The sequence below is a fragment of the Exophiala oligosperma genome, assembly GCF_000835515.1.
Source record: "Exophiala oligosperma strain CBS 72588 unplaced genomic scaffold supercont1.1, whole genome shotgun sequence".
NCBI classification, from domain to species: domain Eukaryota; kingdom Fungi; phylum Ascomycota; class Eurotiomycetes; order Chaetothyriales; family Herpotrichiellaceae; genus Exophiala; species Exophiala oligosperma.
This window is the reverse complement of record NW_015622818.1, coordinates 2,702,642-2,722,484: the sequence shown is the minus strand read 5'-3', so window position 1 is coordinate 2,722,484 and position 19,843 is coordinate 2,702,642. Positions and strand designations below refer to the sequence as shown.

Genomic DNA, 19,843 nt, shown 5'->3' with positions numbered 1-19,843 from the left:
CTGTCCAGTCATGTTGTTGATGACTCTATGATGGATGCAGATTGTTATTGCGCCCGAGAGATTGCAGTGAGGCATGGCGGGGTTGTAAAGAGGCTCTACTGGCCGTTGGAATCTTTTTTCTGGGGGCGAGACGGGGATCTTTCTACGTGAAATGCTTTCTCGTACGTGAAACTGCGATTGCGGTTCTACACCTCGACAACTCGAGATTCGCGTCTCAAAATACCTTTCGAGCCTCATCACACAACGCGACGTTCATCTTCTTCGCCCTCTTCTGTTTTCATTTTTCTTGCCTTGTTTCCTTGTGTCTTGGATCGCGGTGATGAAAGCTGACTCCGTCATCCAGGACCTTTTCATTCACACCAGCAGCTGACCTCCCGACTCAGAGAGTGTGACTCAATAAGCCACAGGCTGCCGCGCTTCAAGGCCTCCTCTTGTTGCACCGCCTACGAAGAGAAGAAAGGAAAAGAAAATATGAGATAGAAAAAAGAGATACACAACCACCACATTCTTCCCCTCCCACATTCTCTCTGCTTCCTATTCTACTTTGGATCTGGGTCAAAATGAATACGGCTCCTCCTCTAATCACGACCACAGCTCCTCAGCCGATCCCGGCTACCTCGATCGAGGCAAAGTTGGTAGTTCTTGGTGCGCAAGGCGTGGGGAAAACATCCCTGGTATCACGCTTTATCAATCCATCTGCACAGTTGTCAAAGAATATTCAATCAACGATTGGCGCTTCTTTTGTCACGAAACGGATTACCGACCCTGACACATCTACAACCGTTCGGTTACAGATATGGGACACGGCGGGGCAGGAGCGGTTCAGAAGCATATCTCGACTCTACTACCGAGGAGCAAATGCTGGGCTGCTATGCTATGATATCACAAATGAACAAAGTTTCGAAGAGATGAAGACATGGCTGGAAGAAATGAAGGAGAATTGCGAGGATGGCGAGGCCATGCCAATAATACACGTGGTGGGCACCAAGAGCGATATTGTTGCGGACGATCCATCATGCCGGCAGGTCACCTTTGAGCGTACCATTACCTATGTGGCACAGCAATTAGGAGCCGTGGCTGCTGAGAGTACTGCCTCAACCCCTCCTTTGGCCATGAGATCTGGTCATAACGTTCAAAGTCCGGACTCGAAACGCAGCTCGGGATTTTGGAACCAAGACATCGGTTGGGATAGCTGCCATGAAGTCAACGCAAAGGACGGAGAAGGCGTGGAAGAGGTGTTTCGAGTTATTGCGCGCAAGCTGGTTGAGCAGAAACACCAGAGGGACGCTGCCGAGTTCACCAAACTGCAAGGTTCCAAATCTCGCAGTGAGACTGGTGATGATTATTTCGGAGGACTTCATGGACACAACGGGAGCTTCAGGGTTGGCTATGGAGATAAGAGACGAAGCTGGTTGGGTCTGCCCAGCGTAGGATTGGGTATAGGTGAATCTGATAGCGGTGGTCCGGGATATGGGACTCGTGATCCCGAGGAAGCACGGCGAAAAGGACGATGTTGTTGATGTGTCAGAGAACCCGTGCATTGTTGGCGTTGGAGCATCGCTGGGTTTTGAGGGCTGATACTGGACTGCGGAATTGAGGTCTGCATGGTGTTTGGGAGTTACTCTGATATGGTTCTCTCTGGATGCTGAAATGCAGCAATTGGGATTTGTGAAATGGAAGATCTTTTGCGTGCTTTGAACTCGCAGTGTATTGTATATCAAGGAGAGCAACTCAGACCCAGACTTACGATTTTGATAGCGAGAAGAACGAATACAATTATTTACGGCCGACCAGATGTTTTGATGTTTTGATGTTTTGATGCTTTGTTCGAGTCGAATGTAGATGCTTGCCATAATTTACTGTCTTTAAATTGATCCCTGTATTTTGAGATACCCAGTCGAGGATGTTGATCCAAGGATTCAAGTGCCTCTCAAGCTAAAAAGACTTGGCCGAGCCAAATTCTTTTCTTGGTTTCTTTTCTTCATCTTCTGATATCTTTGGTGTCATGGTGCTTCTTCCGACGCCAATCTTCGTGTCTCAGGGCGGACATTGTGTGTGTGTCTCTTTGCTTCCCTTTCATGGGCTTCAAGAAATTCTCCGTCAGAGCGACCGAACAAAACCCACGCAAACTCCCGATGGGATACAGTCTGCCCGAAGACATCCTGGAATAACCGATGGCTTCCAGCAAATCTCCCCAGATTTTCTCGTATCCATAGAAGCTATTGATTGCTTCTGGATCATTTCCATGCTTGTAAAAGGGGCCAGTTACGTAACCGGCGTTGAAAACGACCAGCATTAATGTTACACTGCAGTTCGACCACGGTGAACAATCGACTTTCACGACGCGGAGGCCAGGAAGAATCGAACGCCACAATTGGTCTTATTCTTCACCAGCTTCTCAATGCCTTGTCTTGTTGATCTTGTTTCAGTGGCAACACCAACAACATCCCCTGCCCTTCCCCCGCAGTGTCTCGACTCCTCCACCAATTCTCCAGCTCATCGTGTGATGTTCTGTATGGGTTCATGAATCCTCCGCTGGAAGAAAACAGAAAAATCTCTGCTACCCCCCTGCATCAGGCCATGGATTTTCAGATCATGTGTGTCATCTTGGCCTCCTTCGTCTCTTGGCTCCCTCTCCATTGTCCACCTGCTGCTGGCTTGTGGCGATCCACCGTCTGAAAAGAATGTTGTGTGCATCGATCCGCTTCACTAGCGACGTTGTGGCAGTCACCATGACATATCACAGGTAACGAGACAAAGGAGCCCATTGCAGTGATGGTCACTGCATGTGCCAGTCAAAAATGGAAGTGCTGTCCGGACAGAAATCCTTGACTTCACTGCTCGTGCCCATTCACGGTACTTTGCACTGCCTCTGCTTCATATAACCCCGTCACTTCTCGCTCTTCCCATCTTTTTCTCTTCCAACTTCCACCTTCCAAACATCTTGACACCCTCGCAACCTTGACACGATGGCTGGCCCCCGGAATGAGCCGCCAGTCGGCGAGAAACACCTCAAAGCTAGCGAGGGAGTTGCCCGTGATGCCGCCTCTCCTCGTTCTTCCGACCCAGAGAACTTCTCTGGCGACCCAAAACTTCAACATCTAGCTCAAGAAGTGTCGTATGCCGACGAGGAAGATCCGGTCAATAGACAGCACAACCCTTTGGCGCAGAAGCTGCGTTCGCGTCATATGCAGATGATTGCAATTGGTGAGTGGCTACCTTTTGCTGTTGTACTTCCAGTGGGTTGTTCACCATCGGACAACATGGGCATGATGACATTGACTCTGGCCTCACTTGCAACACGTTACACAAAGAACACCCGGTGGTGATAGACAGCTGCTAACCTTCGCCCAGGCGGTTCTATAGGTGCAGGTCTTTTCGTCGGCTCTGGCGGCGCACTGCGAACTGGTGGTCCTGCAAGCGTTCTCCTCGGCTTCCTCATTGTCGGCTTCATGTTACTCTGCACCATGCAAGCCCTCGGTGAACTCACTGTCCTCTACCCCGTCAACGGTGCCTTTTACACTTACATTGTCCGATTCGTCGATCCCTCCTGGGGCTTCGCTGTCGGCTGGGACTATGCCATTGGCTGGTTGACAGTATTGCCGTTCGAACTCACAGCCGCGTCGATCACTATCGAGTACTGGAGAGACGACATTCACGTCAGCGTCTGGATCTCCATTTTCCTGGTCTTTCTCGCGGGAATACAAATCTTCGGTGTTCGAGGCTATGGTGAAGTGGAATTTGTCCTCGCCTTGATCAAGATCCTGGCTTGTGTCGGCTTCATCATATTTGGCATCGTCGTTGATTGCGGTGGTGTTCCTTCCGACAATCGTGGCTATATCGGTGCTCATTATTGGCATGTAAGTACTTTCTTTTTGTTCTTATTCTGTCCAGGGGTTTCTGGGTGGGCTAACACGTCTCTCTCCCTCAGGACCCTGGCGCTTTTCGAAACGGGTTCAAGGGTTTCTGCTCGGTGTTTGTCACGGCCGCTTTCGCCTTCGGAGGCACAGAACTCGTCGGTCTCGCCGCAGCTGAAGCAGAAGACCCACATCGTTCTCTCCCCAAGGCGACCCGACAAGTCTTTTGGCGCATCGCGACCTTCTACATCCTGTCCTTGTTCATCGTCGGCCTGATCGTCCCCTCCGACAGCCCGGACCTTCTCGGAGCGAGCGGTGCCAACACAAAAGCTTCGCCTTTTGTCCTCGCCATCAAGTACGCGGGTGTGAAAGGTCTGCCGAGTGTGATGAACGCCGTCATCACCATCTCCGTCATCAGCGTGGCGAACAGCTGCACCTATGGATCTTCGAGGACCATGCAGGCGCTCGCCGCGAGAGGCATGGGGCCGAGGTTCCTGATGTACGTGGACAAGAAAGGTCGTCCGGTCTGGTGCATCGTGATCCAGCTGTTGTTTGGCTGTCTCGCCTACATCGGGGAAGCTCACGCGTCCGGGGAAATCTTCGCGTGGCTCCTCGCGCTGTCCGGGTTGAGTTTCTTCTTCGTGTGGTTCAGCATCAACCTGGCTCACATTCGCTTCCGACGCGGATGGGCCGCCCACGGCTTCACCAAGGACCAACTCCCCTACCGCGCCGCGTTCGGTGTCGCCGGCTCGTACATCGGAGTCACTTTGAACGCCCTCGCCATGATCGCCACCTTTTACACCTCCCTCTTCCCGCTGGGCGCGAGTCCCGACGCAGAGGTGTTTTTCGAAAACTACCTCGCGGCCCCGATAGTGTTGGGTCTGTACATCTCTTGGAAACTCTGGTCGAGGGACTGGAAGATGTTCATCCGGGCGCGTGACATGAACGTCACCACTGGAATCAGAAGAGGTAGTTTGGACATTGCCTTGCAGCCACGACAGAGCGGATGGCGAAAGGCACTGAGAGCCTTTATTTAACCTCTGGTCGATGACCGACTGTTCAAGTTTAAATAGCCACCCAGGTGAAAAGGTTGGAAAGTCCTCTACAGGCATCCTAGGGGCTGAACCGCTCAAGTTCGCGGAGTCGAACTTTCCAATTGGGACGTTCCGACATTGAAGATTATTACAGACATTGAATACAATCACAAACAAGTTTTCATCTTTCAGGTATCTTTCCAGTGTTCCCGATGAATCACACACGTCGGTGATGTGAAACGATACAAATTCATTAATTTCTCAATCCCAAACATACATGGTACGCTGATGATTTGATCTATCTCGGGGGGGGTGCGCGCTCAGAGTGTTCACTTTTCACACCGACCCGACAACCCTGGCCCTGACGCCTTTCGATTCGTTCCTTGCCGTCCCCATGAAAAAGTCGTGCACAACCTCGACATCCTCGCTTGTCGTGTCGAACAATTCGAGTTCGAACTTTCTAAATATCATGGCGATGGCGAAGTATAATTCAGTATACGCCAGACTGTTTTCGGATCAACGCCTCAGTCCCAGTAATTCTCAGACGGTAGCGGTAGGGCAGAATGTTTCCATATGATAAAGGACTGAGATAAGAATCCCAGGAAGTGTGCAAAGGGCTTGTATACTCACGTCTTTCCCAAACAACCTCTTTTCCCTCTACCGAATGTGACTCTGTACTTTTGTATGTCCGGGTTATCGATCCATCGGTCCGGGTTGAATTTGAACGGGTCCGGAAAGATTTCTGGGTTCGTCAGAACGATATAAGGTGACATTGATATTGCGGACTACGAGTTATAGACGACAACAAAAGTGAGCAAAAGTATTCCGGAAATACAGGAAGCAGGGGCAGGACACGGCGTTAAGGAGACGGGTAGGTACGAGCTAAGAAGGACACAAGAGGGTTGAAGGATTGGGAAAAGTGCAAATGGCGACTCACCCCAGCCGGTACGGTCCAATCGCCCAACTGCAACGCGTGACGTCTAAACACCCTGGGGCTCCTCGCCAGGACGGGGAACGAAATCCTCAGTCCTTCTTCCACCACGGCCGTCAAGTATCGCAGGTTCTGCAAAAGGTCGATGGATGGAATCTTGTCCGGATCTTTGAGCGTGGTGGTCAACTCGCGTTTCAACCTCGCCAGCACATCCGGGGTGGTGACCAGGTGATAACATGTCCTGGTGAGAGTTTGGGCGGTGGTCTCCCCTCCGGCCCCGATCACCATGTTCATCTCGTCCTTGAGTCTCACCAGGGACTTTTCGCGGGGAGGCAAGGTCGGACTGGCCGCCAACTCGTGCAAGATGGTGCGTTTGTCGGGCAAGACGCCCTCCCCCGTGTCGTTCTGCGTCAACACCCGCTGCGTCTGTCTCAACAGAGAGTCTTGATACTTGACGAACCCGTCCAGGCCGGGTACGAGCCTGACGAGGACCCACTCCGGCATGAAAAGCATGACCCTCATCGTGCTCTTAAAGTGTCGACCCAACGGGTTGTTTCGGATCTGGGCCGTGGTCATTTCACTCCAAGCACGACCCATCTCGGGGAGCCCCATGAGATTTGTCGAACCGTCTTCGCCGAGGGCGTATTCGGACACGATGTCAAGAGCGTAGGCGGCGAACATGTGGTACAGATTGACAATGTGTCCGGAGGCGTGGAATTCTTCGAGACGTCGCACCATACGAGCCACGACGCCGGTGATTCGAGGTTCGAGTGCCCTGATCGACTGAGCACTAAAGTACGGGGCGAGAGGTGCCCGGCGGGTCGCGTGGAGTTCATGGCCGAGCGTGAAAGCCAGCCCGTCACCCAGAAAATCCAAATTGTACCATCCATCACGATCGGTGACGGTGTTGGTACCGTGGTAGATTTCGGCAAACCAGGAAGGGTCGCTCGCGTGTATCTCATTGGGGTTGATTCGGACTATGGGACCTATGTCGACGAGATCTGTTAGTCGGTACTTCCTCGACAGGAGCGCCAGTCAGGTCAGTGATAAGCCATTCGTTCTTGCGTTGACGACGAGGGTGACTGGCCGTTGCTTGAAAAGCCCTTCGAAAAGAGCCTCTGGAACAATGGGGAGTGATGTAGTGAGGGCGTCGTGTCAAGTATATACAAAACGTACCATACTTCTCGTGTAGTTCAATTATCTTCCACAAATAGCGACCTTCCTTACTCACGTCGTAATAGTATTCATACCAATAAGTAAGTCCGGCGATGATGGGTCCAGGAAACCTTGCGAGAGGATGTATCGTTATACGATAGAGGAACAAAAGAGCTTGCGATGTAAACCATGCAAGGAACAACAACAGAAAAGCTCCAAGAGCTGAGACATCCCAGTTTCGAGGTTGTAGAGATTCGACGAGCATTTCTGACAATGTGTAGATCCCAGAGACACGTCGTAACGATATGCGATATGTGTATGAACGGGGAAAAAGAAGAGTCAATGGAATCCGAAGGTGGCAGCAGCTTACCGTAAGACTCACCTCTGCCTACTTATAACATAGACCAAGGACTGGTATCGTTGTGATGATCCAAAGGAATCCACGGAACAAGTAAGAACAAGGAATACGTACGTTTCGTACTTTCGTAAGAATGAAGAAGTACACTGAAGTCATTCGCTATGCGAGATACCCTCGTTTATTACTCCCCGTAATACGAATGCGCGTGCGTAGTGTGGAAGGCCTTGCGATCCAATCCAACGGAAATTTTTTAAGGCGACCTTTTGTATTCAGAAATGTCTCCGAGAAAAGGGGGAATATTCGGAGACTTTTTGTGAAATGAGAGAGAGGCGTGTGTAAAAGTGGTCGTCATCACCACCATAATCACCTCAAGAAGAGAAGAGCCGCGATTGTATTCATGCGAGGATTTGGATTGCGAGTCGTAAGTGATCGACGAGTATCCTGTGTGTTTTTTAATGGGCCAGCCAAAAGTAGGAGGAGGTTGCAAAGCTCCATAATGCCCAATATCGACAGCATCCCATATCAAATAGTACGACCTGATCTGTTGATCCACTGCTCGCACTTATCGAACTCTCTGTCGGCTGCTCACAGAAAACGTATGATCGGCATCCAGTATTGTGCTTTGCAAAATTCCGTAAAAACCTTATTTTTTTGCAACATGCAAAACATTCAACAATCATAAAAGCGGTGAGAACACAACGCCATATTTCTCAACAACCACCCTATAATTTCATAAATATTATATGATAATCTTACTCCAGAGCAAATTCTCTATCTAAGTATCTAAATTTTACTATATAAAAAGGCGTGATTATGATGCCGTCATAGCTAAAGTTTAATCCTGCGGTAAAAGTGACTATGTTAATTGCACTTCGGGTAGAAGTGAAAGGCATAGCCATTATAAAGGCTTAAGGGGTTTCTAATGCCTATATTTCTAAAGTTTAACGGGATTTACACTATTAAGACATTAAAACAAATGATATAGTACCTATTAAAGGTTATCTAAAGTTAATTCATTATGCTATAATGAAAGGACTTTATGATTTTATACTAGATTAACTAATAATATAACTAGATAAGTGCTACAATTTTCTCCGCGATAAGTTTAGTATTAACGCTTATATATTAATAGTCCCTTAGGCACTTAACTCTATAAATATTACGTATAAACAGGTAACTAAAGTTAACACTAGGTGAGACAATAAACTTATCGCTTTCTATATAGTATAGATAGCTAATTACACTAGTAACTAGCTAGTAACACTTAATAAAAGCACTATAAATAATAGAACTATGGATAGAAAGTTTAGCTAGTTAGCCTATAATACTTCATACTAAGTGTAACTACTAGGTAACTAATCTACTAATTAAAGCATTTTATCTACGATAATAATAGATAGATAACTCACTTATAAGATCTATTAAGGCTCTTTTAACACTAAACGATTTAAAACATTTCTTTAAGGAGTGCTTAATAAGATAAACCCCTTCCTAGGAAATCATTCCGTTCTAATCATAAATAATGTAACTATTTACTGATTTAATAGAGTTAAGCGAATATGCGAGGAGTAGAGTATTATTCTTAAGTACTTATCTCTATATACTCTAGAGCTCAATCTAATTAAGATATTATTTTATAAGTTAAAGGAGTGAATGTAAAAGAATAGAGAACTAAGCTATTATTATAAGAATAGCTTTAATACCTTTATTTATTTAGTAATAACTAGTGTCTATAAGGTTAAGATAGCTCATAATTACTTCTATAGATATAACTATATTTAATGAGACATAGTAACTAGTAGAGAATAGATAAAAAAAGAAGGGGCTATAGGTATTTTATCCTATAATAATAAGCCTAGTCTATATACCTTAATCTATTTATTCTTAAGGTTATATAAATATAGCTATCACATAATCATGCTAACTATAATTAGTTAAGCTATATATCATAATAAATATAGTGTGAGATAGTAATACATAAAATAATTTTAACACCATATTAAGTTATATAATAAGCCCTTATTAACTGCTATTCCCTAATAATATAATACTCACTAGATATTTATTTATACTATCATTAAAACTATCTTTACTTATTATAGCTAAACGCGCAAATTCCTTAAGATTATTATGGATTTTAGTCACAAAACTAGCCAGAATAGTTATAGCCTTTTAATGTTTATTTATATATATTTATAGATTAGAGAAGCCCTATCTATAATCCGTAATAGAGAGCTTAATCTCTAGTAACTTAAACGCATAAATAAAATATTTAGTCACTAGCTAATTAAAGTACTCCTACATATTCTGATTATTGTTACCCTCTTATTATGAAGGGCTTAATTAAGGTCTAGTGATGGCGATAGCGATAGTAGCTATTAACAGTAAAGGTTAATAAATGTGTGCGGAAGGTTATACTAAGTAACTTATTAATAGGATTCCTCTAATATTAAGCATAAATAAATACATATAGTTTAGTGAGTAAATAGGCGGAGATTAATACATAGTATTATAGCGTTTCTTATTCCTATTCCATTCTGAGAGAAGGGTCACCATAATTATATTTAGTACCTAGTTAACTATCACACTAAGAGCCTTCTTTATAATTATATCGCTCTAACACTAAACTAATAACGTAAATAGAGAAAAATACTATCCTCCATAATTAACGTATAGATAAGAGTAATTCTTATAATTCTTTAACTTATAATAATGTCTCTTTAAGATATTAAGGAAGCTTACTTTAGTGGCGGCCTCTTTTTATGCCTAGAGTTATTTTTCTTCTCGCTATTATTATGTTATAGAGATTACCTTACCCTTTAACCTTTTATTTCTAGTCTTTTCCTTACGATAATGATATATTTAGGTTAAGTTAAGATAATGACTTAAGGAGACATTATTATAAGATAATAACAATATTAAAACATTCTCACTAAATAAGTTATATTAACTAGTTAGTTAATATCGTTTTAGCTTCTTAATAATTAAGTATACTAGTACTAAATGCGCACTAAGTTTAGTCCTACTCTTATAGCCATCTTTTTAAGCATAATAAAGCTTCTATCACTTTTAATAGGCCTTCTTAAAGTGTTTTTAAGTCTTTATAATTAAGGAATAAAGCTTTTTATTACCTTATTTAATTATGAACTCACTCCTAAAGATAGGGGGGCGTAATTCATAAGTCTTTTAATTATAGTTATTATATTAATACTTAAGTTAACCTTTATACTTAAGGAGTATATTAATAATATTAAAACCCTAATATAATACTTCCGTACTAAGGATCTTAACCTTTTTAATAAAGATTTCTATAGTGATATCATAGAAAAGTTTATTAATCTTAAATACTAATTTAATAGAGTCTATATTAGTTAGGCTTAAGTTATTCTCTGTAGTATACAGTAAAGTATTTAATTAATAACTAGATTACACTAATAAAGGGGCTTATATTAATGTCTTCCCCTTCTCTTTATTATTTTCTTTAGCATTACTAAATATAGATAAGACTTTATTATCCTTATTAAGAAGATTTAACACTTTCTATACTTACAACATAATGTTCTCCTTAATACTTAGTCTTGGTAGTAACTCTGGCAACTCTAATAACTCTAGTAGGTTAGGACTAGCTATTTAAGAGGGATAAGGGCTTAGAGACATAGCGCGACGCTTTAAACTTGCCTTATTAGCCCTCGTTATAAGGCTATCACTATCGCTTTTACGCTTTATATAAGCGTTATAAGTAATAAGGGTCTCGCGGAGTGATTAAGAGGCTAATGACTCCTAGAGTTAACAGGATGGAGTTATTATGCGCCTTATACGATTCAACATCATGTTTATATGTAGTTACGATATATTGCAGTAAATTACAGTGCTATCTAGGGCTATTACGGCTACAGGATAAGTTTATTAATATAGGCCATATAGCGGTGTGCAGATTTCATATAACTTACAAAAAAATAAGGTTTTTACGGAATTTTGCAAAGCATAATATTGTGCTTTGCAAAATTCTGTAAAAACCTTATTTTTTTGCAACATGCAAAACATTTAATAATCATAAAAGCGGTGAGAATATAACGCCATATTTCTTAATAATTACCCTATAATTTTATAAATATTATATAATAATCTTACTCCGGAGCAAATTCTCTATCTAAGTATCTAAATTTTACTATATAAAAAGGTGTGATTGTGATGCTATCACAGCTGAAGTTTAATCCTGCGGTAAAAGTGGCTGTGTCAATTACACTTTAGGTAGGAGTGAAAGGCACAGCCATTATAAAGGCTTAAGGGGTTTCTAATGTCTATATTTCCAAAGTTCGACGGGATCTACACTATTAAGATATCAAAACAAATGATATAGCACCTATTAAAGGTCGTTCAAAGTTAATTCATCATGCCGCAATGGAAGGACTTCATGATTTTATGCTAGATTAGCTAACAGCGCGACTGGATGAGTGCTGCGATTTTCTCCGCGATGAGTTTGGTATTAACGCTTATATATTAATAGTCTCCCGGGCACTTAACTCTATGAATGTTATGTATAAACGGGTAACTAAAGTTAATACTAGGTGAGACAATAAACTTGTCGCTTCCTATATAGCATAGATAGCTAATTACACCAGTAACTAGCTAGTAACACTTAATAAAAGCGCCGCAAACAATAGAACTATGGATAGAAAGTTTAGCTGGTTAGCCTACAACACTCCATGCCGAGTGTAACTACTAGGTGGCTAATCTACCAGTTAAAGCATTTTACCTACGATAATAATAGACAAGTAGCTTACTTATGAGATCTATTAAGGCTCTTTTAACGCTAAACAATTCGAAACATTTCTCTAAGGAGTGCTTAATAAGATAAACCCCTTCCCAGGAGATTATTCCGTTCTGATCATGAACAATGTAACTATTCACTGATCTGATAGAGTCAAGCGAATATGTGAGGAGCAGGGCGTCATTCTTAAGTACTTACCTCCATATACTTCAGAGCTTAATCCAATTGAGATATCATTTCACGAGTTAAAGGAGTGAATACAAAAGAATAGAGAACTAAGCTATTGTTATAAGAATAACTTTAATACCTTCATTTATCTAGTAATAACTAGTGTCTATGAGGCTAAGATAGCTCATAATTACTTCCGTAGATATGGCTATATTTAATAAGGCATAGTAACTAGTAGAGAATAGATAAAAAAAGAAGGGGCTATAAATATTTTATCCTGCAATAATAAGCCTAGTCTATATACCTTAATCTGTTTATTCTTAAGATTATATAAATATAGCTATTACGTGATTACGCTAACTATAATTAGCTAAGCCATATGCTATAATAGGTATAGTGTGAGATAGCAACACGCAAAATAATTCTAATACCACATTAAGTTATGTAATAAGCCCTTATTGACTGCTATTTCCTAACGATATAACACTCACTAAACGTCCATTTATACTATCATTAAAACCGTCTCCACTTATTATAGCTAAACGCGCAAATTCCTTAAGGTTATTACAGATTTTAGTTACAAAACTAGCCGGAATAGTTATAGCCTTCTAATATTCATCTGTACATGTTTATAGATTAGAGAAGCCCTATCCATGATCCGCAATAGAGAGCTTAATCTTTAGTAACTTGGACGCATAAATAGAATATTTAGTCGCTAGCCAATTAAAGTACTTCTGCATATTCTGATTATCGTCACCCTCTTGTTATGAAGGGCTTAATCAAGGCCTAGTGATAGTGATGGCGGCGGCAGCTATTAACGGCAGAGATTAATAGATATGTACGGGAGATTGTGCTAGGTAACTCGTTAATGGGATTCCTCCAATATTAAGCACGAACGGATGTATATAGTTTAGCGGGTAAATAGGCGGAGGTTAATATATAGCATTATAGCGTTTCTCGTTCCTATTCCATTCTAAGAGAAGGGCCACCATGATCGCGTCCAGTACTTAGTTAGCCGTCACACTAGGAGCCTTCTTTACAATTATATCGCTCTAACGCTAAACTAATAGCGTGAATAGAGGAAAATGCTATTCTCTATAATTAACGCATAGATAAGAGTAATTCTTATAATTCTTTAACTTATAATAATGTCTCTTTAAGATATTAAGGAAGCTTACTTTAGTGGCGGCCTCTTTTTATGCCTAGAGTTATTTTTCTTCTCGCTATTATTATGTTATAGAGATTACCTTACCCTTTAACCTTTTATTTCTAGTCTTTTCCTTACGATAATGATATATTTAGGTTAAGTTAAGATAACGGCTTAAGGAGACATTATTATAAGATAATGACGATATTAAAATGTTCTCACTAAATAAGCTATATTAACTAGTTAGTTAACATCGTTTTAGCTTCTTAATAATCAAGTATACTAGTGCTAAATGCGCATTAAGTTTAGTCCTACTCTTACAGCTATCTTTTCGAGCATAATAAAGCTTCTACCACTTTTAACAGGCCTTCTTAAAGTGTTCCTAAGTCTTTATAGTTAAGGAATAAAGCTTTTTATTACCTTGTTTAATTGTGAACTCGCCCCTAAAGATAGGGGGGCGTAATTTATGAGTCTTTCGATTATAGTCATTATATTAATACTTAAGTTAACCTTTATACTTAAGGAGTGTGTTAACAATATTAAAACCCTAACATAATACTTCTATACTAAGAATCTTAACCTTCTTAATAAAGATTTCTATAGCGATATTATAGAAAAGTTTATTAATCTTAAATACTAATTTAATAGAGTCTATATTAGTTAGGCTTAAGTTATTCTCTGCAGTATATAGCGAAGTATTTGATTGATAACTAGGTTGCGCTAATAGAGGGGCTTACATTAATATCTCTCTCTTCTCTTTATTGTCTTCTCTAGCATTGCTAGATATAGATAAGACTTTATTATCCTCATTAAGAAGATTTAACGCTTCCTGTGCTTGCGACATAATGTCCTCCTCAATACTTAGTCTCGGCGGTAACTCTGGCGACTCTGATGACTCTGGCAGGTCAGGACTAGCCGTTCGAGAGGGACGAGGGCTTAGAGACACAGCGCGACGCTTTGAACTTGCCCTATTAGCCCTCGTTGTAAGGCTATCGCCGTCGCTTTTGCGCTTCATGCGAGCGTTACGAGTAATAAGGGTCTCGCGGAGTGATTGAGAGGCCAATGACTCCTGGAGTCAACGGGATAGAGTTATTGTGCGCCTTGTACGATTCGACATCATGTTTGTATGTAGTTACGATATATTGCAGTAAATTACAGTGCTATCTAGGGCTATTGCGGCTGCAGGATGAGTTTGTTGATACAGGCCATATGGCGGTGTGCAGATTTCATACAACTTGCAAAAAAATAAGGTTTTTACGGAATTTTGCAAAGCACAATACTTGACGGGCCTTTTGCGACCATTCCGTAAGAAGTAGTAGAGGAACCAACCAAACACATCACCATTCCAGGTTCAGTATTGCGGCACTCGACCATGGAACATCCACCGACACCTCCCCATTCTGAGTCACTTGAACAACTTCATTTCTGGTAACGTTCTGTAGCAAAACTGGTTTCCCCTGCTCGAGCTCCCAATTATAAGAGTATCCGTCAAAAGTGATGCCGGTAATGGCGTCGCTTCCATTCGCCATCAATCGCTGGACACTGACTCCCTTGACATTGGCGTTCTGATTCGAAGGCAGTCTAAAGCTGAAGGTCTCGCTTGGCCTAGGTCCACTCGTTGTCGTTCCTGTCGTACTGTTGAATGCTCTCATTTGAATAATGGCAATACGTTGCAGAAGACCATTGACGTATGCAGCGTAAGCATTTTGATATGTACTTCCCAGCTCGATATCCGACACACTCACATTGTTCGAAGTGAGGTCGCCGAGGAACGTGGCAACCATGATGTTGCCGTAATAAGGTGCTTTGGTCCCCAAGGTCTCGTTCGCGGTCTGCACCGGTTGCCACGATGCGTACCTGTAATTTGTACCCTGGTGCATGTGCACTCGCCTAATGCCGGTAGCCGCACAGTACAAGTTGAAATCGACACCCCAGAGCGCCGCGCCAAAGGAATTGGACAGACCGGGAGCGCCTTCGTTGTACAGACTGTTCGTTTCGCCGAGGATATATGGGAGGTCGGTTTTGGCGGCGAGCAGATTCGATTCGTTCAGATGCTTGGCCACGGACAAGACGGTCGACGTGTGGTTCATGAGGGTTCCTTGGAGCGTAACCCCGGGTTGTGTTGCGCCACCAATGTAACTGGTACTGATCAGCAAAGATCGTGTACGGTGAGGGAGCTGACTTACTTATGACTGTCGATAAAGGCAATGTCCCTGTCCGTGTCCAAACCAGCGGCCCATGTTCTGATCAGGTTGAGACTGTTACCCGTGCCTCCGAAAGAAGGCGCATAGAATTGAAATTTGTTCTGGGTGATTACCTCTGGACAGTTCTGCTGGATCACCTGTTTCATGGTCCGAGTCTTGTTAAGCCATTCTTCGACATAATCCGTTTCATTCCACCAGCTCGGCCTGACTGGACCTTGAGAGCTTGTCTTGTAGAGATCTGGTTCATTGCCTAGTTGCCAATAGGCAAGTTTACTATTGCTCAATGCTTTGCAGGCCAGTGGTACAGTACCGACAAGCGTGTCATGTCCAATGGTACCGTTCTTTCCCAGGTTGAAGCCATGGAGAAACGTAACATTTGGCCACGTCGAGTATGAATCGAAATAAGATGGCCCTATCGATATTGTTGTCGGGTAGTCTTTAGACCTGTTGAAGTTGAAGGACCCTATCAATGCTATCTTTTGTGAGGCGTCGAATGTAGCATAGTCCCTCATCATGTTTAGCTTCGGCCTTAGAACCCAACAAGGACTTACTCACTGTGTGTTTCCTCCAACTCGAATGATAGGATATGAACCTTGAAGTTGATTGAGATTCTCCAGGAGATGATAAGAGAACGAGTTCGGATTGCTTGAATTGCCTGGAACCATCCATTATTCATCTCACCCAGGCTCGAAAATCTCATTACTCATTACCTACCGGCAAACTCTGGAAACGAAGAAAATTCAATCGAGTATGAAACAAAGGATTCGAGGATTTGTTTACTGGCATTGGAAGGCGGCGTCAAAGACACGGTGATGGAGCAGTTAGCCCGTCGAACGAGCAGCAAGCACAGGACCGCGAAGAGAGTCAACATCGTGAGAGTTACAACCACCTTGACTTGACCTGAGAAGAGTGCTTATTGAGTCGACAGGCGTTTTAGCTCTTGATGATCGATATATCGTCCATCGTCACTCTATCTCAGTCCAGCACTCCGCGTCCATGTAACATTCGGCACATCTTTGGCCGCTCCATTGTCGCAGAATCCCCGTGTTGTACCAACACATCCTTGCGGGGAAGCGACGTGATCGGCGACGAGACAATTTACCAGCCTATGCACCATTCACCCGGAAAGGCTGTTCCGTCGTGGGATTGTCAACGTTGTAACCCATTCATCCTGCAGATGACGTTGGTGCCTGGGGCGAATGTCGACCATCAGATTCGAAAGTGGACGAAATTCCTACCTAGTCTGTAGAAAGCATCACGTGGCATCTTGTTCCAATTTGAGTATCAAAGTCATTTCTGATATTCTAAGGCCAGTAAAGAGAGCCTCACAAGACTCATATGTCAGAAAAAGAGAGGCGTTCTAGGCCCTAACATGATTTTAGGGCTCAGCTCATATCTATGCCTCGACCCGATAGACCACTTCATAGGACGCTAGCAATCGTCTAAGAACATTTCAGGTGAGCTGGTCCATCCTCCCAAAATGGTAGCTGGCAGATTGCGAGAGCAAACACCAGTCCTCACCTGCAAATCTGAAAATCATCTCCTCTTCATGCATCAACTTTTACTGCCCGCGTTTTCCGCAGCCCAATATTTTTTCCTGCTCCGTCGCTAGCAAAACATCGTCTAAGGCTGAATCCCATTTTGTGCTATTAATTTCATTCGTGATAATCGTAACTCGTCGAGTTATTACTGCTTGCTGAGCCCCAATCGCAAAGCCTTTCCGTTCGGCCGTTAACATGTGGTATCTCTGGGTGCGTTAAGATCTGTGGGTTGATTCGTTGCGTCTACATCGTCACATGTAATTCTTTCCAGACTCATGCCTGCAGTCATAATCAAGCGTCTACCGAGCAGGTGAGGCTAGGGATGGGGTGGACGGTGTCGGGCCGGGTTGTGGTGAAGGTCCCTGTGGCTGGGGAGGAAGAGCTTGTTGCGCAAGAGTGTGAGGCACTCCCGGCTGTGGCGGCTGCTGAATCTGCTGGTTTGGTGGTGGATTCTGTTGCGATGGCGGTGGTTGAGCTTGGATTGGTGGATGTTTCTGATGTTGATTCGGCCCATCCGGCGTAGCCCTGGAGAATTCCTCAATACCGGGTAAGATGCCATTACCGGGTCGATCCAGCGCCATCTGACCACAGAGGACAACGTCAGATTCACCCATGGGCTGCCATCGAACATTTCTTAGCCGTGTCGCAATAGGTCTGCCAGAGTAGTCAAACGTGGGATCAGGCGAGACTGGCACTCCTCCCTTGCCAAAGAATGTGGGTGCGATGGTCATAATGACTGAATCGATCAGGTGAGAATATCGCACTTTTAAAAGTTCGGAAAGGACGATTCCACCACCTTCTATCATCACACTCCTGATGCCCTCGCGGTAGAGCACATTGAAGAGTCCTTCCCAATTCAAACCACCAGCTTGAGGACTGTAATCGTTGATCATGAGGTACTCACCACCATGAGCTTTCAAAGTGCTAACAGCCACAGGATGTAGCATCGCTCCTGGAGCTACTACAACCCAAGGTGCTTTGCCTCGACCCTCAGACGCTGTTTTCAGGACCTTGAGTTCAGGGCGAATGATCAGACGAGCATGTGGGTCGATGATGATAGGTCTAGGCTGCTGCTCCCGGGGTAGACCACCATATCCGTTGGGACTGGCGAGTCGACAATTCAAGGCAGGATCATCGACTATGGCAGTGGTGACTCCAACGAGAATGGCATCATGCTGACTTCGGAGATAGTGCGTCATAGCCTTGGTTTCTGGACCAGAAATGGCGGTTGAAGTGCCGACTGCCTGGGTGATCTTACTGTCAAGGCTGCTTGCCCAGGTGAGGGTAACGTGAGGACGGGCTCGATTTGCAATGGCATTTTGATCTGGAATGTATCGCTCCAGAAAAGACCTCGCGTGTTGGGGATATTGCAATGTGTCCATGGGCGCTAGAGGGGCATCAGGTCTGGGGAGGTCCGTGTTGCTCGGTTCCAGTCTACCAAAAACACCAGGTTGAGCAGGAGGAGGTGGGAGTGGCTTTGGTGGTGTGGCATGATGCTGCCGCGGAACGCGAGTGGGATTAAAACCAGTATGTGCCTTGAGCACCAGCTGCTGATTATTCTGTCTCCAAGCATATTGGACATTTCTGACGTCTGAGACCTTCATGAATTTTCCTCCGGCAGCGTACATCTTCTCAGGTTCTTCCCACATTTTCCAGTAGATCGAAGCCGGCAAAAACCCTCGAGCCGCCTCTCGACGAGCAGTATCCATGATGCCAGAGTTGCGTTTGGTAGAATCGATGTAGTCCAGGTCGTGTGTGTGTTTCTGAAAGACGTCGGCAACTCTCGAAATTGTGCAAGAATCCACTGGGCCCGAATTATAGACAACCTTCATAGTCATCGAGCAGGTCTTGTCATCTCGGATTCTTTTCTTCCTCGACTGTTTTCCCTCGGGTGTGGGACGAGGAACGTGAGGTTTCTGATTGGCAACCTTACGTAGTCGGCAAGCATAGTACTCGGTTCTAATACTGGTCTCAGGCTGTTCGCCAGTTCTCATTTTGCGCCAGATATTATCGACGAAGGGGAAGTATGTCTCGAAGTCTGCAGCTGGGATCTCAATGGGCTCTTCCAGGTCGTGAAGTCTTTGTCTCATCTGACCAAGATCTGGAGGATTTGAGAAGATACTGTAATCTGTAGGCTCGTCGGACATGGTGTATGACTTTCCATTCTGCAAGGTTCGTTGTTCGCCTCCATCTTCACCATCTTGCATTGTAGTGTCATTTTGACCTTCATCTTCAGTCTCAAGTTGGTCATCCTCAGGACGGTCTGTGCCTGTGCCATCGGGGGTCATTGGGGTTTGTGGGCCACTACTCATGGTAACCTGCGGTAACAGAAGAGGTGGTGATCAACTCTGGACATGCAGGCGCAAGGAAGTAGCCAAACTGTGACCCAAGGGATGCTCCGAGGAGAAAAAAGTTCGGCGCAGACGCGCTGGTCATGGGAGGAGGATGCACTTTTAGGTCTAAGAGTGGGAACTGTGTGAGAGGCTGGTAAGACACTGTCTGTCCAAAGACAAAGACAGGCGCAAGTCGTGTGAGAACGCTCAAAGATTACGGAACAATCAGTAGAAGAAATTGAGAAATGTTTTGCAGTCGCGGTCAGCCTGAAATTTGGGTGAAGACAGTATCGAGGAAAGTGTCGATGCGCGTGCCGACGTCCACTAAATTCCTTTTATTATTT

General features: G+C 44.1%; 4 protein-coding genes across 8 annotated transcripts; 1 reads left to right on the top strand and 3 right to left on the bottom strand.

Annotated features, from left to right (window-relative positions):
* Positions 1 to 23: 23 nt before the first annotated feature.
* Positions 24 to 1,790, top strand: PV06_00944 (uncharacterized protein). Its single transcript, XM_016401512.1, has one exon. It carries the CDS (start codon positions 561 to 563, stop codon positions 1,518 to 1,520), a length of 960 nt encoding a protein of 319 aa, XP_016268565.1. The 5' UTR covers positions 24 to 560; the 3' UTR covers positions 1,521 to 1,790.
* A 3,294-nt stretch (positions 1,791 to 5,084) lies between these two features.
* Positions 5,085 to 7,526, bottom strand: PV06_00943. 5 transcript variants are annotated; one of them, XM_016401507.1, is made up of 4 exons: positions 6,999 to 7,526; positions 5,829 to 6,808; positions 5,522 to 5,676; positions 5,085 to 5,396 (listed from the first exon to the last, which is right to left on the bottom strand). In XM_016401507.1, the coding sequence occupies exons 1-4, from the start codon at positions 7,240 to 7,242 to the stop codon at positions 5,228 to 5,230; spliced, it is 1,548 nt and encodes a 515-aa protein (XP_016268560.1). In that variant the 5' UTR covers positions 7,243 to 7,526; the 3' UTR covers positions 5,085 to 5,227. The 5 variants fall into 5 exon arrangements, with proteins under 5 accessions (XP_016268560.1, XP_016268562.1, XP_016268561.1 ...); XM_016401509.1 differs by having other exon boundaries at positions 5,085 to 5,676; XM_016401508.1 differs by having other exon boundaries at positions 5,085 to 5,633.
* Positions 7,527 to 14,758: 7,232 nt separating this feature from the next.
* PV06_00942 (uncharacterized protein) lies at positions 14,759 to 16,137 on the bottom strand (the record flags this gene model as incomplete). The annotated part of the gene is made up of 2 exons (XM_016401506.1): positions 14,759 to 15,560; positions 15,608 to 16,137. The coding sequence occupies 2 exons, from the start codon at positions 16,135 to 16,137 to the stop codon at positions 14,759 to 14,761; spliced, it is 1,332 nt and encodes a 443-aa protein (XP_016268559.1).
* Positions 16,138 to 16,935: 798 nt separating this feature from the next.
* Positions 16,936 to 19,784, bottom strand: PV06_00941 (uncharacterized protein). The gene has a single exon (XM_016401505.1). The coding sequence runs from the start codon at positions 19,476 to 19,478 to the stop codon at positions 17,466 to 17,468; it is 2,013 nt and encodes a 670-aa protein (XP_016268558.1). The 5' UTR covers positions 19,479 to 19,784; the 3' UTR covers positions 16,936 to 17,465.
* Positions 19,785 to 19,843: the final 59 nt, after the last annotated feature.